This window comes from Saccharomycopsis crataegensis (genome assembly GCF_037102585.1).
Source record: "Saccharomycopsis crataegensis DNA, jcf7180000000075, whole genome shotgun sequence".
NCBI lineage: Eukaryota > Fungi > Ascomycota > Saccharomycetes > Ascoideales > Saccharomycopsidaceae > Saccharomycopsis > Saccharomycopsis crataegensis.
The window spans coordinates 700388-714019 of NW_027043822.1; the positions used below are offsets into that span (position 1 = coordinate 700388).

The 13632-nt window shown below is 36.2% G+C and overlaps 7 protein-coding genes across 7 annotated transcripts; 3 read left to right on the plus strand and 4 right to left on the minus strand. All coding sequences in view use genetic code 12, as the record gives it.

The window, feature by feature from the left end:
- Positions 1–828: 828 nt before the first annotated feature.
- Positions 829–1284, minus strand: PGA2 (Pga2p; the record flags this gene model as incomplete). The annotated part of the gene is made up of 1 exon (XM_064996046.1): positions 829–1284. The coding sequence occupies one exon, from the start codon at positions 1282–1284 to the stop codon at positions 829–831; it is 456 nt and encodes a 151-aa protein (XP_064852118.1).
- A 627-nt stretch (positions 1285–1911) lies between these two features.
- ATG9 (autophagy protein ATG9) lies at positions 1912–4974 on the minus strand (the record flags this gene model as incomplete). Its single annotated transcript, XM_064996047.1, has 1 exon — positions 1912–4974. One exon carries the CDS (start codon positions 4972–4974, stop codon positions 1912–1914), a length of 3063 nt encoding a protein of 1020 aa, XP_064852119.1.
- Positions 4975–5657: 683 nt separating this feature from the next.
- On the minus strand, positions 5658–7133 carry DASC09_024450 (phosphatase PAP2 family protein; the record flags this gene model as incomplete). Its single annotated transcript, XM_064996048.1, has 1 exon — positions 5658–7133. The coding sequence occupies one exon, from the start codon at positions 7131–7133 to the stop codon at positions 5658–5660; it is 1476 nt and encodes a 491-aa protein (XP_064852120.1).
- A 542-nt stretch (positions 7134–7675) lies between these two features.
- Positions 7676–8368, plus strand: RPC31 (DNA-directed RNA polymerase III subunit C31; the record flags this gene model as incomplete). The annotated part of the gene is made up of 1 exon (XM_064996049.1): positions 7676–8368. One exon carries the CDS (start codon positions 7676–7678, stop codon positions 8366–8368), a length of 693 nt encoding a protein of 230 aa, XP_064852121.1.
- A 1757-nt stretch (positions 8369–10125) lies between these two features.
- Positions 10126–11010, plus strand: YDC1 (alkaline dihydroceramidase; the record flags this gene model as incomplete). The annotated part of the gene is made up of 1 exon (XM_064996050.1): positions 10126–11010. One exon carries the CDS (start codon positions 10126–10128, stop codon positions 11008–11010), a length of 885 nt encoding a protein of 294 aa, XP_064852122.1.
- A 311-nt stretch (positions 11011–11321) lies between these two features.
- On the plus strand, positions 11322–12114 carry UMP1 (Ump1p; the record flags this gene model as incomplete). Its single annotated transcript, XM_064996051.1, has 2 exons — positions 11322–11324; positions 11677–12114. 2 exons carry the CDS (start codon positions 11322–11324, stop codon positions 12112–12114), a joined length of 441 nt encoding a protein of 146 aa, XP_064852123.1.
- Positions 12115–12454: 340 nt separating this feature from the next.
- On the minus strand, positions 12455–13591 carry DASC09_024490 (uncharacterized protein; the record flags this gene model as incomplete). The annotated part of the gene is made up of 1 exon (XM_064996052.1): positions 12455–13591. The coding sequence occupies one exon, from the start codon at positions 13589–13591 to the stop codon at positions 12455–12457; it is 1137 nt and encodes a 378-aa protein (XP_064852124.1).
- Positions 13592–13632: the final 41 nt, after the last annotated feature.

Below are 13632 nucleotides of genomic sequence, written 5' to 3' on the forward strand. Positions count from 1 at the left end.
AAGAGAAATGAGAAACTAATTACCTTACATGAAGATTATGATTGATCATTTTTATTTTTTTATTTATTTTTTCTCTGGTATTTTTTCTCTGGTATTTCTATCTATATCCTATATCCTATATCCTATATCCTATAATCTTTTTTCTTCTTTTATGAGTCATACCTTTTAGAAAAAGATGACTATCCTTGTCAAATTAGAAAGCTCACACGGATTTTTTTCTTTCCCACGTTTTTTTATTTTTTTTTTTGCTTTAAAAAAATGACTATATACGTATTTACATATGAAAGAATAAATGAATTGTATATTAACGAGTCACAGAGGTTTCAAATAACATGCAAGCCGGGCATTTTATGCTGGTCTTTCTAATTGGTAAGTAAAACACTATAACTTCCTCACAACATTTACATAAAATCAAGACTCATTGAATAGCTTACCTACACTTGTGGTGACTACACAATCAGAAAATGCTTAATCTTGAACTGGGATCCACCCACATTTTCTAAACTCACAATACCCGGAATGCATTTCAATGATTATATTTTCCCCTAATACACAAAGCTCATAGGAGTTACTTAGGGGGATTTGGAGTAAGGCAAAATACTTCAGTTATGCAGGTTATAACACCCACGTTTCAATAAATTCAATATAGGCTTCTACAAGCAACGAGAAAAAGCGAAGCCCACCTAATGCACAGAGCCAACTTATAGTTCTTAGTTATACAGGCACTTTATCATTATTGATTGTTTATTACTGAAAACATAGGAAGTCCATTTTATCGATTTTTTTTTCTCGTTTTTTTTTTTTTGTTAGTTTTGGTATCAAATACTCTCAATCTTCTAATAAGTCCTTAATGTCATCGTCTTCTTCATCATTGCCCTGTCTTTCTTTCAACATTTGCTGTAAAATAGCCTGTTTTGCCTTGACATCTCTTCTAGTTTGTTGGCCCCAACCCCAACTTGCTTCATTAATCGCGGTGGATTTAGATTCTCCCATTTCTTCGGAATCTTTTTCAAACAAGTCATCGACATTATCATCGACAGACTCGCCTTTTTCAATAGCCTCCATCTTGGCCTTGTTGACTCTGTGCTGAAGCACTCTTTGACGGATAAGAATGTACCCGCAGGCAAAGATCAAGAGGAAGACAAGTTGTCGGACAGGGTATTCGAGAAGATCTTCTGGGAGCCAATTCAACAATAAGTCGGAAAAGAAGGTTGGCAAGACATCTGATTTCTTCAAAATAGCATCTCTGACGCTCATAAATCCATCTTCACGTCTGAAAAACATGATTATTAATTAAATATTGGGGAAAGAGAGGGTTAAAAAAAATAAAGTGGCAACAGCTGTGACGAATTTGAGAACAATTGGCTAATTGTGATAGAGGAAGGGAATTCTTGGGGATTTTCTTTTTTTGTTATAAGTCAATTTCTGAAATACCACAAAGTTGAACGTTAATTGGATAAATAAATCAGATCACTCTAAAATTTCACAATTTGTTGAGGGACAAAAAAAGAAAAATCTCAACTTTTTCGGGATTTTTTTTTTTTTTTTTTTTGGGGGGCAGAAGATGCCCCATATGACGGAATAACAAGGATTTGAAAATAGAATGGTAACGGGGAAAACCAATTCATACGAAAATAAAATGGTAAGAAGAACTAATTCTATCGTCATATTATCATAATAGCTCAAATATTCTTCTTTTTTTATTCTCTTCTTTTTTTTGTCGCAGTAATTACATTGTGAATGATGGTGATTTTGCCCAAAAATCAGAGTAATATTAAGGAATTCGTTAACTCATACGTAATACAAACCGAAAAAAAACAAAAAAAACAACAACAAAGGAAGCCAAAATAAAAAGGATATATTATAAAAAAAAAAAAAAAAAGAACTATCAACCAAAAAGTTTCTGGCCCGTCATACACGTTTTCCGGTTTTATAGTATTGGTTTAACATGCCCAACACGCCGTCGCCCACATTGTCATTATTGCCTTCGTGGGCTATCCCATTATCTTTCGCTCGTAAATCAATCAAATAAGACTCATCACCTACGAAATTGTGAACGCTATTGTACATCACAGTGTCGTGCTGACGAGGAGCATTGCCATTGTTACTGTAAAACCTCGAACGCATCATCATTGATTCAGTGGTATTTGAAACGACTTGGGGCCGTTTGCGACCGGGAACCATCGGACGAGTCGCTCCAAATGGGAATTGTTTGGAAAAGTACATTGATTTATTGATATCTGATCCCAGAGCCTGGTGTATAATCAGCGACACACCTGGTACTAAGGAGTCCGGATTCATGAGTTGTTGATTGCGGTGTTGTTGTTGTTGTTGTTGTTGCTGATGAAATTCAAGTGATTGAGGTTCCACATCTTGATTGGCATAACTCTCCACGAAATGTAAATATGACTTCAACATCTTGTTATCACCGGAATTCAAGTAGTCGTTACACAAATCCGTCAGAGGCACCAGGGAGGACGTGGCTGACCCTGGTGGTGGTGGTTGTCGTGATCTTCCATTTTTTCCTGCCATTTTCCTTGGAGCATCTTTAAATTTGATTTTATCTTTGACATTTGTTTTCTTCAATTTCTTATCCACATCAAACATTGCGAATGAACAGACATATCCCAAGCCATCCACATGTACTGTGAACTCACGGAAAAAGTCAATGATTTGATCAGAACATTTTGGTAACGCGAACCAAAAAATAAATGGAATAAATATAATACTGAGAAATTCTTTGAGAATCAAAACGACTTTCAATTGAAACAACTCTGAAAATTCCCCCTTGACATCTTCTGTGTGATATCTTCCTTCCCATTCCGGCGGAAGGAAATGTGTATAAGCAGCAACGTTTCTAAGACAATATTCAGGATCAAAAATTCGGTTTTGAATCTCACTATCAGAAGTAGCCCCATGAGAAATCGCCCAAATTGAACCAATGATACCAATGTAGAAAAGCACAGACTTATTCTCGGTGATTTCGAAATTGATAGACAAATCTGGATCGAAGAGCGTGAGCAATACTAAAACCGTGACGAGAGCACCACTAATAAATGAAACAAATTTCATGCACAAGTTGATCCGCTCTTTAGGAAATTGGTTGAGATATTCATTGGAAGACTCTATTGAGTAATGTAATCTTTTTTTGAAGAAGTGATATAGTTCATTATATTCTCTAAACTTCCACTCAGCGTAAGGGGAAAACTCACGATCACCAATTAAATGCGGATTCGATCGAAATTCATAAAAGAACCGGAAAAAATTCAACAACACGAAATAGGTGGCGAGTATTGGGGCAACGATTATCCCAAGTACACCACAGATAATAAATCTTTTTGTCAACTCTTGTGACAAGTAACTTCTATTGGACTCCCTAAGAAAAACTGGCTTAAACTGGCCTTGATTATTGAAAATAAATCCAATGATACATAAATTAATATTCCACTCAAGAGTCTTGGTGAGAATTGAGTTCTGTTTCGTCAATCCTGCAAGAATTGGGGCATTGATTTCGAAATTCAAAATGCCTTTGTTATAAAGAGCCACTAGGTAGTTCTCTTTTCTCATGATTCTATTGGCAATATCATGGGCAGTTAGTCTTGATTTGGAATTGAGATCGGATTTATTATTGTTACTGGTTTCATCAGAGGCGATTAATATCCCATTGGAATTGGTATCTCTAAGAATTATCAATTTCTTGATGATTAGCTGCCATGAAATGGTTTGTAACTCGGCTTCTTCAATTTGCAACAAGTATTGAAAAAAATTCCTCATTTCTTTTAGCTTCTTCAAATCAATAAACCAGAATTGAATACATCTCCCAATGACAAAACCATAAAACAAATAGAGGAAAAACTTCATTGTGCCTGAAATTTCGGTTTTGTAACATTGGTCGTACTGAATTTCCGATAATTTCTTGTGGGTGGAAAGTTTCGAGTAGTCAATACAATAACCAAGGTATGTGGAAAAATAAACCATAAATATTAACGTTAGAAGATCAGTGACCCTTTTAATCAAGATACAGTGGTGGCCATTTTGTAAATAATAATCGTAGCAATCTTGGAGGAAAATATCAAGGTTTTCAACGTTAGCCCACATCCATAAAGCCTTTTCACGAGGACTTAGGATCCCGAGTTTTTGTTTTCTGACGGCCTCATTTTCTATTGATTTTTTATCCCAATTTTTCTTCTTGTTATCATTGAATAATGGGAGCAATGTCTGGGGAGTACCCTTCCCAAATTTGGGTCCTCGTGACTTAAAATGGCCTTTAGTATCTGTATCAAGAAGCAGATCTTTCCCATACTCTTCAAAAAGAATTGACTGGCCATCTAATTTTGATTTCCCATTTTTTCTATATTTATCTAGTTTCTGGGATCTCTTCTTGTTGAAATTTTTGTCGGTTAACAATGCCTCGGGCACAGAATTCTCATCATCATCATCATTATCATCATTATCATCGTTATAATCGTCGTCGTCGTCGTCGTCGTCGTCATTATTATTATTATTATTGTTATTATCCAACGCCCCGCGCAACCTTGGATCATCGTTCAAATTTATATCAACGTCTTGAGTGAAATCAGCAATAGCCGCGGCAGCACTTTTCAACACCGAAGGATTATAATTTTTTTGGCGATTCAAAAAGTTTTTGGTACTAGCATCGCTATCATCATTACTATCATAATCATCATCATCATCATCATCATCATCATCATCATCATCATCTGAGCTTTGAAGTTCATTTACAAGCATTTTAACCCCTGTCATTTTTGTGGTTTCAACTTGATCATTCAGTTTAGTATCAGATTCCATAAGCTTATTAGTGCCATTGCCGTAGCCGGATGGTTTTGATTGGCGATAATCATCGCTGAGGATCAAATTAGAGAGTTCTGCACCGTTCGAGTCGTCATGATTGCCATCGAGCGACGTCCCAAATACCCGGGAAAGAAAAGTGTTATTATTCAGTTGTTCAGGCATTCAAGAGTATGTGCCATTGAAGTGACCAGGAATCACACAAATATTAACGCGATGAAAAGGTGATTGTCAAAAAGAAAGGGCGATGATTGCGGGTGTCACAGCCCAAAGACAACTAAAATGAAAATGCAGTAAAAAAAAAAAAATAGCACATGCCTTATCTCAGGTTGCGCTTAGCGATAACCTGTCATTCGCTTTAATGTATACTCTAATATAATATATTTTATTGACTGTACTGTTTGCAATACTTTTGTTTCTCTCATTATTTATTAAATAAACACTTAGTGGTTGTTAGCTAATTTATTCTTCCCCAGCACCTCGCTGTTCGCAATCAAATTCAGAAAACTTACCCTTAAAACATGATATAACCTTACGTAATATTAATAGATGATGATTCTCCGTAATAGGAAAAGAAAAAACACAAACCAGAAAAATATTTTTAAAAGAATTAAAAGGAAAAGTAGAGAAAAAAAATAACAGAAAGAACAACCGGTAAAAAAAGGGATGCTGCAATAACTTCTAAATATAATTAGTGTTGACGAATTGAAAATACTTAAAACAGCATATACATTCATAATATTTGCTATTGGGTTTATAATTTTTTTTTTTCTGTTTTGTGAATGATGCTTTTATTCATTTTTGTAATCCAAAAATGTTAACTAGTTCGTCAGTTGGTACACGACACCTCAACTTGCAACCCGCGGGAAATTATTGACTCTCGTTTCTTCAAGCCCTGCACTTTTCGGTAGCAATTTTCTATAATAATTACCTCTGTTGAATGGCTTCATATGTCCACTAACAAATGCTTTACTATCATTTGAAGAATGAAGAAGAATGGGAGACACCGGTGTCGTGGGAGATGTGGGACTAGGAAACGAAGAGCTTACTGGTAGGATCAATGGCGACAACGAATTATCATGACCATTCTCAACAAGTCGCAAATCTTCAAGCATATGCCCAGAGTTTAGACCAATATTTCTTCCTGCTCTCGAGTTTTCATTACCCAATCGTAGATTCTCGTGTTCATATTCCAATACAGAATATTTCCATCTTGACAAGTTCGCAATATAAATCTTTGGTAACATGTTGCGTTTGGTGACGTGGAAAAATACAAAGCTCAACACTCCACCACAGATAAGATCGACAAAATAATGATGGGTCAAATACATTGTGCTCCACCAAATCCACATCACGTAGCCACACCAAACCATATAGGCTTTGGGAAACACGTAATGCAAGTACAAGGCCACCATCACCGCACATCCAGAGTGTAGTGAAGGTAATGCCCCAAATACCACTGGGGAAGCACCAAAAGACCCCGAGTACATGTTGACCCCAAGAATCTCATCTACTCTAGCAAGTCCTCCAGGGGATCCACGAACACTGTAATTAGCAGGCTGAAGCCCATAACTATACTTATACCATGGTGGGGCACATGGCAACAAAATTTGTGTCAACACCCCCGTTAAATTCATATATCCAAATGCAAAAGCATATGCTCTTAAGGCAGTTGGAGGACCGAAAATGAAGATTAATGCTGCAGCAACGAACGGGATCGCGAAGTGAATGATACCATATGGTATCCATGCTAATATATCAAGAAAAGGATGTTGATAAGTCGATAAAATATTGGAAAGGTCATCACCATATAAAATTGATTCAATAATCGGCAAGAACTGAACCTGGATTGGTGGACGCCAGTAAATAGGAAATGACGAGCAAGAATAGAAAGTTATTAGCCAAGTGAGAATAGGTAATGCTGGAAAGAAGAACTGTGATGTTGCGGGTATCAAAAGCGCCAAGATTAAAAGAGTCCCAACCATGGTCTTAAATAAGAGCCCAGGAAATTCGATAATATAATAATCAAAAGCTAGTAATGCAAACACCAAGATATATTGGAGATCCCATCGATTCCAAATGTGTTGCTTGATCCTTGACATGGTCTCCTTCATATCTAGCGAGGTTTGAAGTTTGGATATTGAGTTATCAAATTCACAAGTTGTAAGGTCTTTTAGGAAAGATAATAAAGGGGAAACTCCATTTCTTTTAATTTTATCATTTTTTTCTTCAATATCTTCATCGATACTATCATAAATATTTTCCGGAGCGAGTAGCCTTTCCGAGAGATTGGTTTCCAATCCGTTTGATAATACCTTTATCATGGTTGGTTCAACGTGAAATGTTATGCTTATCCTTAATGCCTTTGAAATGAAGGGTGAATTTGGTTAGAAAATGAGCGATAGCTTGAATAGAAAACAGCAGCAGGAAGAACGAGAAATGTAGTCTTATCGCGAGAGACCAATCAGCTTTCAGAGTCACCAGAATCAACAATAATGATTGCAGGCTAAAAGCCACCAAAAAAACTTGGTTATAAGATCAAAAACGCTCACAGAGAGAACTCTATAAAACAATCAGGTATGTATAGTTTCTAAAACAAAGTGGCAATCGAAGCAATAAAGATCAGCAACTTTTGAAAAGCTGCAAGCTATAAAGCTGACAGCTATTGGTGATGGGCAATGTTTGTGACAGCAGCAATAAACAATCTCCGGTATCCTCCACGTGCACAGCCCTCGGATTGCTTCATAATTTTTTTTTTTTTTTTTTTTTTATTTTTTTTTCATCCCATCAGCACAGGACAATTGTGTATGCTATAATATATTTTATATATTATTCAAATACATAAACTAAAACACATATTATCATAATGAGTGGTAGAAGATTTGGTGGTGGCGGCGGCGGTTATGGGGGAGGGGCATTTGGTCTAGGGATTGACTATAATGAGCTCAAGGAAGTGAAGCTAGATATTGATTCTCAGCGTACCATGATTTTGCCGGTAAATGGACCCCTCAATGAAGGAGAAAAGGCGGTGGCTACACAGTTCATTCATTTCCAAGAACTCGTGAAGGACGGGCCTTTCTTTACAGGGTCCTCTTTAGGGAATACCAAGAACCAAGTTGAAGACGTGGGGATCAACGATGGGGTGAAGCGTTATTCTGATAGATATGCAAAAAAGAGAAAAGTGAGATCAGCCAGTGATTATCCATTCAGACCAGAATTCTTTCCTACAGAACTACATGATGTAATTAAGGTTAGAAAGGGAAGAAACGGATTGAAGTTGAATAGCTACCAGGCAAACTCAGGCAAATTCTATTTGGATAATATCAATAATGAAGAAGGTAATGATGGTGACGCTGCCAGTAAAATGTTGGAAAGACTTAAAAATATTGCAGAAGTGGAAGATGAGAAGGATAGACCAGAAGAGAGTGATAGAGACTTCGATGATGAGGAAGATGACTTTGACGACGAGGACGATGATGATTATAATGCGGAGAAGTATTTCGATGATGGTGAAGAGTTCGGTGATGAGGGTGATGGTGATGACGAAGCAGCATTCTGATTAACTGGTTAAAGCTGTGGAATCTTGTCTGCTTTAGATTCATTGAAAAAAAAAGAAGCATACACTTATATTCTAGATCTAGTTTCTTCCATTTTTTTACTTCTGTTTTCTTTATTTAATTTTCGATGTATATTATGGTATTTTTTTGTTGCAAATTTTAATAGTCTGTGAATGTTCCAAACGAAGGTGGAACATGCAAACATATTCATTAAAAAGTTTTTCAACATGATTACGATGTAGGAATCAGTTACAATTATATTAATTTGAAAAAAAAAATTGTTTATTGAGTTTACTGAAAGTTATGAATGCTAAATTCAGTTAGTGTTGTGTCCACGAATTTCAAATATTCAATTATCAAAAAAAAAGCCCAAATATTATCAGAGTCATTAAATCAGTATTTTTGTTTTATTAATCAATGATATTCTCATACAGTGTGAATAAAAAAATCATCATACAATATCACAAGGCTTTCCAAAAGTAGGAGAAAAAAACACATACCATACCCTGCTTTGCTTCAAGACATTTCACAAAAATATCTTTTGTTTGACAAAAAGAAAAGTAATGCTTAACTTGTTAGTCAATGCTGTAAGCATTAAATTGAATTCTCAAATATTCACAAAAAGGTATTTGTTTGCTTTCAATCAGCTAAAAGCCAATCATCAATTACCAACCACCAGCACCCCAATTTTGTACACAAGGAGCGCGGCTACTGCAGAACAGTGATGGTCGACAATATGTCCGCCCGGCGATAATTGTCATCAAAGAAGCATTCCCATCTTGCGATTCTATCTCAAGTAAAATCAAAAACATACCTTATAATTGTTAGTAACAGTTATTCAAGTTAGAAACATTCACTAAATCATTAATTGAAAAGATTCAATGGCTTGACTCATACAAGGCTGAAACTTAACGATATGCGAGTTGTCGACAAAGAACATTCAGTAGCAACAATTGGTACATGCAAATAATCATCGTAAGCCATTGAACCTCAACAATATAACGACTTGTTAGATAATAAGAAAAAAAGAACGTACCATAACAATATTACTATTTTCTAACTATGATGGAATAGAAGCACCGCAAAGAGCAGTTAGAGTGTCAACAAACACTGCTGACATTCCCCCAACTGACTTTTGATGAGCTCAATTCCAATTGCTAACTTGGACAATCAAAATATTAAAGAAAGAAAGAGAACTGTGGAAAAAAAATTTTCATCCTCCAATTTGTACTCGCAGAAAACAAGATGGCCGCACTAGACGGAGTACGGATTCCTTTTTGAGAATTGCGACCGGGTAACATACACGCTTCCGGCACGGAAAACAAGTCACAAAGGCGGAGAGATTAATAGTTGTAATAAATGACAATAATATTAATATTTTTTTATATGTATTTATATTATCTTATTAGAGTGCCTAACTCGAAAAAATTGTTTAGATTCTGTTATTTTGTGCTTTGTGACATTTTTTGGTTGGATCCAGCCGTTGCTCGCGTTGGTATCTCATCGCAAGTGTCAAACGAGTCCATCTCGGAACGCATGGATAAATCAAATTTGATTCAAATTATCCTATTTAACTAAGATTTTTTTTCTTTGGTAGATATTTCTTTTTCAATAAAGAGAAACTTTTTTCTTTTCTTTCTTTTCTACTCATAGATTCTCTCTGTTGATTCGGCATTCAGAAATACTAGACTTCAAATTATAGAAAAACCTCCCCACAATAATACAAATTTCAACCGACTGAGCGATATAACACATCATAATGTTTGAATTGCCATTTGCCTTATCAGTGCCCTACCCTGATATCGATACGGTATCCAGTTATTGGGGATCCGAGGTCACCGCCACCATCGACTGGTGTGAAGAAAATAACGTTATTTCGTACTACATCGCAGAGTTTGTCAATACCATCACCAACCTGTTTTTCATGTTCCTTGCCTGCTTTGCCATCTTACGTTCTGTTCAAAACGGGTTTGAGAAAAGGTTCATATTAGGTAACTGTGGGTTCCTCCTTGTGGGTATTGGCTCTTGGTTATTCCATATGACCTTGATGTACGAGTTCCAATTACTTGATGAATTACCAATGTTGTATGCCACTTGCGTTCCATTCTGGAGTATTTTCTCCAAGGGAAAGTCTCCAAAACAGACGTTCATCATCGGGGTCTTGGTTACCACATTGGCAGGGTTAATGACCGCTATTTATTTGATCATTAAAGATCCAACATTTCACCAAGCCTGCTATGCATTCCTTAACTTTATGATCATTGGGAAATCGTACCATACTATCACCACCTCGGTAGATAATGTAAAGTACAAAAAGGAGATTTCTACCATGATCATGCTAATGGTTAAAGGGGTAGGAAGTTTCTTATTTGGGTACTTCTTATGGAATTTGGACATACATTTATGTCTGCAAGTCACCCAACTTAAACGGTTTGTGGGCCTTCCTTATGGTTTCTTATTGGAAGGCCATGGATGGTGGCATCTATTCACTGGACTCGGGGTCTATCATTATGATATCTTTTTGGAATACCTCAGATTGTTTGAAATAGGAAAACAGGATGATTATTGCTTGACAACCAAGTTTTACATCCTCCCGGATATCGAAACAAAAGATCGCCAAGTTACTGAGAAAAAGGAATCATGAGATATATAACAATAAGTAGATTATTTGATTTTTCATACCATAAACTGTCCCTATTTTGTTTTTATTTGTTGCAATCTTTATATAGATATATTGATAATATATATTATACATAGATAAATCAGACCTTTAAGGAATCTTGTTCGTGTAACTTTATAGGGAGCTACAATAAAACACTTTGCGCACCACAGGTATTTTTGGGGAAAATCAAAAATTCGGGCAAAACTGTAAGTGGCGAGAAGAACTATTACAAAGCTCATAATATAATAATATATCTCCACCCACGAGAATTGACTAAACAATATCATTAAAAGATGGTGAGTATTTTTTGATTTTTCCTGTCATTTGTCAACTTTTGTTTTTATTCTAATATGGCGTTGTTTTTTTTTGGAGTGTTAATGGTTATGGGAGATCGAGATTGGACTGTCAATAATACATATCTCTTGTGAATAATCTACAGAATTGATTCCCTATTCATTTCTTCTAGTTATAATATATATAATGAGATTACTGAGTGTTAATTGAATCAGAAAACGGAATCTTTTGGTGGCAAAATACGAAGTTCAAAAGGCATTTTCCAGCGCCATTATACATACCTCATGGGCGGGAATTCACTTCTCTTTCTTTCTCGAAGTTGCTTCTTATTGTACTAACTAATAATAATACTAGTCCATGAGATTGATCCCCAAATCAGACTTCCAATCAGAAGTCAATGCCACCAAGTTTGAGACCTCTGCAGTCCATGTTGACCTTCCTGACACCTTGCGTGCTGGTAAAGGCCCCCTTTCGATTGCTTCACAAGTCAATGGACATCATCCGCTCGAACAGCGTCTTGCCAACTGGGAAGAAACCCAACACTCCCGTAAGCTCGAACAATATAAGCGTATGTTTGGGGCTGCTGAACCGATCAGAAGAGTAATGGAATTACAAATTGTCGAAAAGACCGATTTCAAACCAGCGGTATTGACCGATGGGTCCAGAAGTTTACATCAAGACGTGTTACTTGGGAAAGAAATGAGTGTTGATTGGGAAGATGTTTACACCAATATCGATGAAGAAAACCCAAGGGATTTCCATACTGACTTGGAAAGAAAAGTGGGTATCTGAGTGATTTGTGGCTCCTTTTTCTTATCCTATGTTGTTATTCTGATTGTTTCGTGTGTACTTTAATGATAAAATATATGTTTTATTTAGCATTTTGATATTTTTTTACAAGTATTGTAATCAAATTTCTTTCCTGAGGAAGTGTGGAAAAAACTTGATGTGAATAAGAATTGAAGAGACAAGAGGTTGAATATATTCCCTAAAATTATATAAAGTAGAAACAAGAAAGAAGGGTATCGAATATGGAAAGCTAAATAGCATAATATAATTTACAAAATATCTACAGGATTTATCATTATTATTATTATTATCATCATCATCATCATCTCATCATAATCGCTGCTCAAAAATCATCGTCAAACTCTAGCGGAAATTCTCCAGTATTAGTTGGATGAGTTTTATTATTATCACTTGACTTTTCCATCACTTTAACTTTCTGATAATCACTGACACGCTTTTCAAAAAAATTGGTTTTGCCAGCCAACGAGATATTCTCCATGAAATCAAATGGGTTACTAACTTTGAAAATCTTAGGTCTCCCAAGAGCCACCAACAATCGATCTGCGACAAATTCCACATATTGATTCATTAAATTGCTATTCATCCCCAATAATGATACTTGCAAAGCATCATCAAAATATCTTTTTTCAATCGCCACTGCCTCCATGATGATCCGGTCGACAATTTCCGGAGCAAGCTTATTATCTAGATGAGAGTATAAAAGACAAGCGAAATCAGTATGAAGACCCTCATCGCGACAAATCAATTCATTGGAAAACGTTAACCCAGGCATGAGCCCCCGTTTCTTGAGCCAAAATATAGAAGCAAATGAACCAGAAAAGAAGATTCCTTCGACTGCTGCAAAGGCAATCAATCGTTCTGCAAATAAGGCATCCTTATCAGATATCCATCGAAGGGCCCAATCAGCCTTTTCCTTAATACAAGGAATGGTTTCTATCGCATTAAAGAGGAAATCTGCTTTCTCTTGGTCTTGAATGTATGTATCGATAAGTAATGAATATGTCTCTGAATGTATGTTTTCCATCATGATTTGAAATCCATAAAAGCACCTAGCTTCGGGTATTTGTACTTCAGTTGAGAAGTTCAGCACCAAGTTCTCGTTGACAATACCATCAGAAGCAGCAAAGAATGCCAACACTCGACTAATGAAGAATTTCTCGTCTTCGTTGAGCTGGTAGTTCCAATCATGTAAATCTTTTCCCAAATCAATTTCCTCGGCGGTCCAAAACGATGCCTCTGCCTTCTTGTACATATTCCAGATATCGTGGTACTTTATTGGATACATAACAAACCGCTTCTTATTCTCTTTCAAGAGTGGCTCTTCCCGCTGTTTCTTATGGAGCTCTTGTCGTTGGGTGGCATAACTTTGAAGAAACTGTTGATGCTCATCACCAGAATTCTTCAACCCAAGCTGCTGGAACTTGGGCTGTAACTGCTCAAACTCAACTTCATTTGTCATAGTAATGTGGTTATTCGGTATTTTAAGATTTATGATTACTT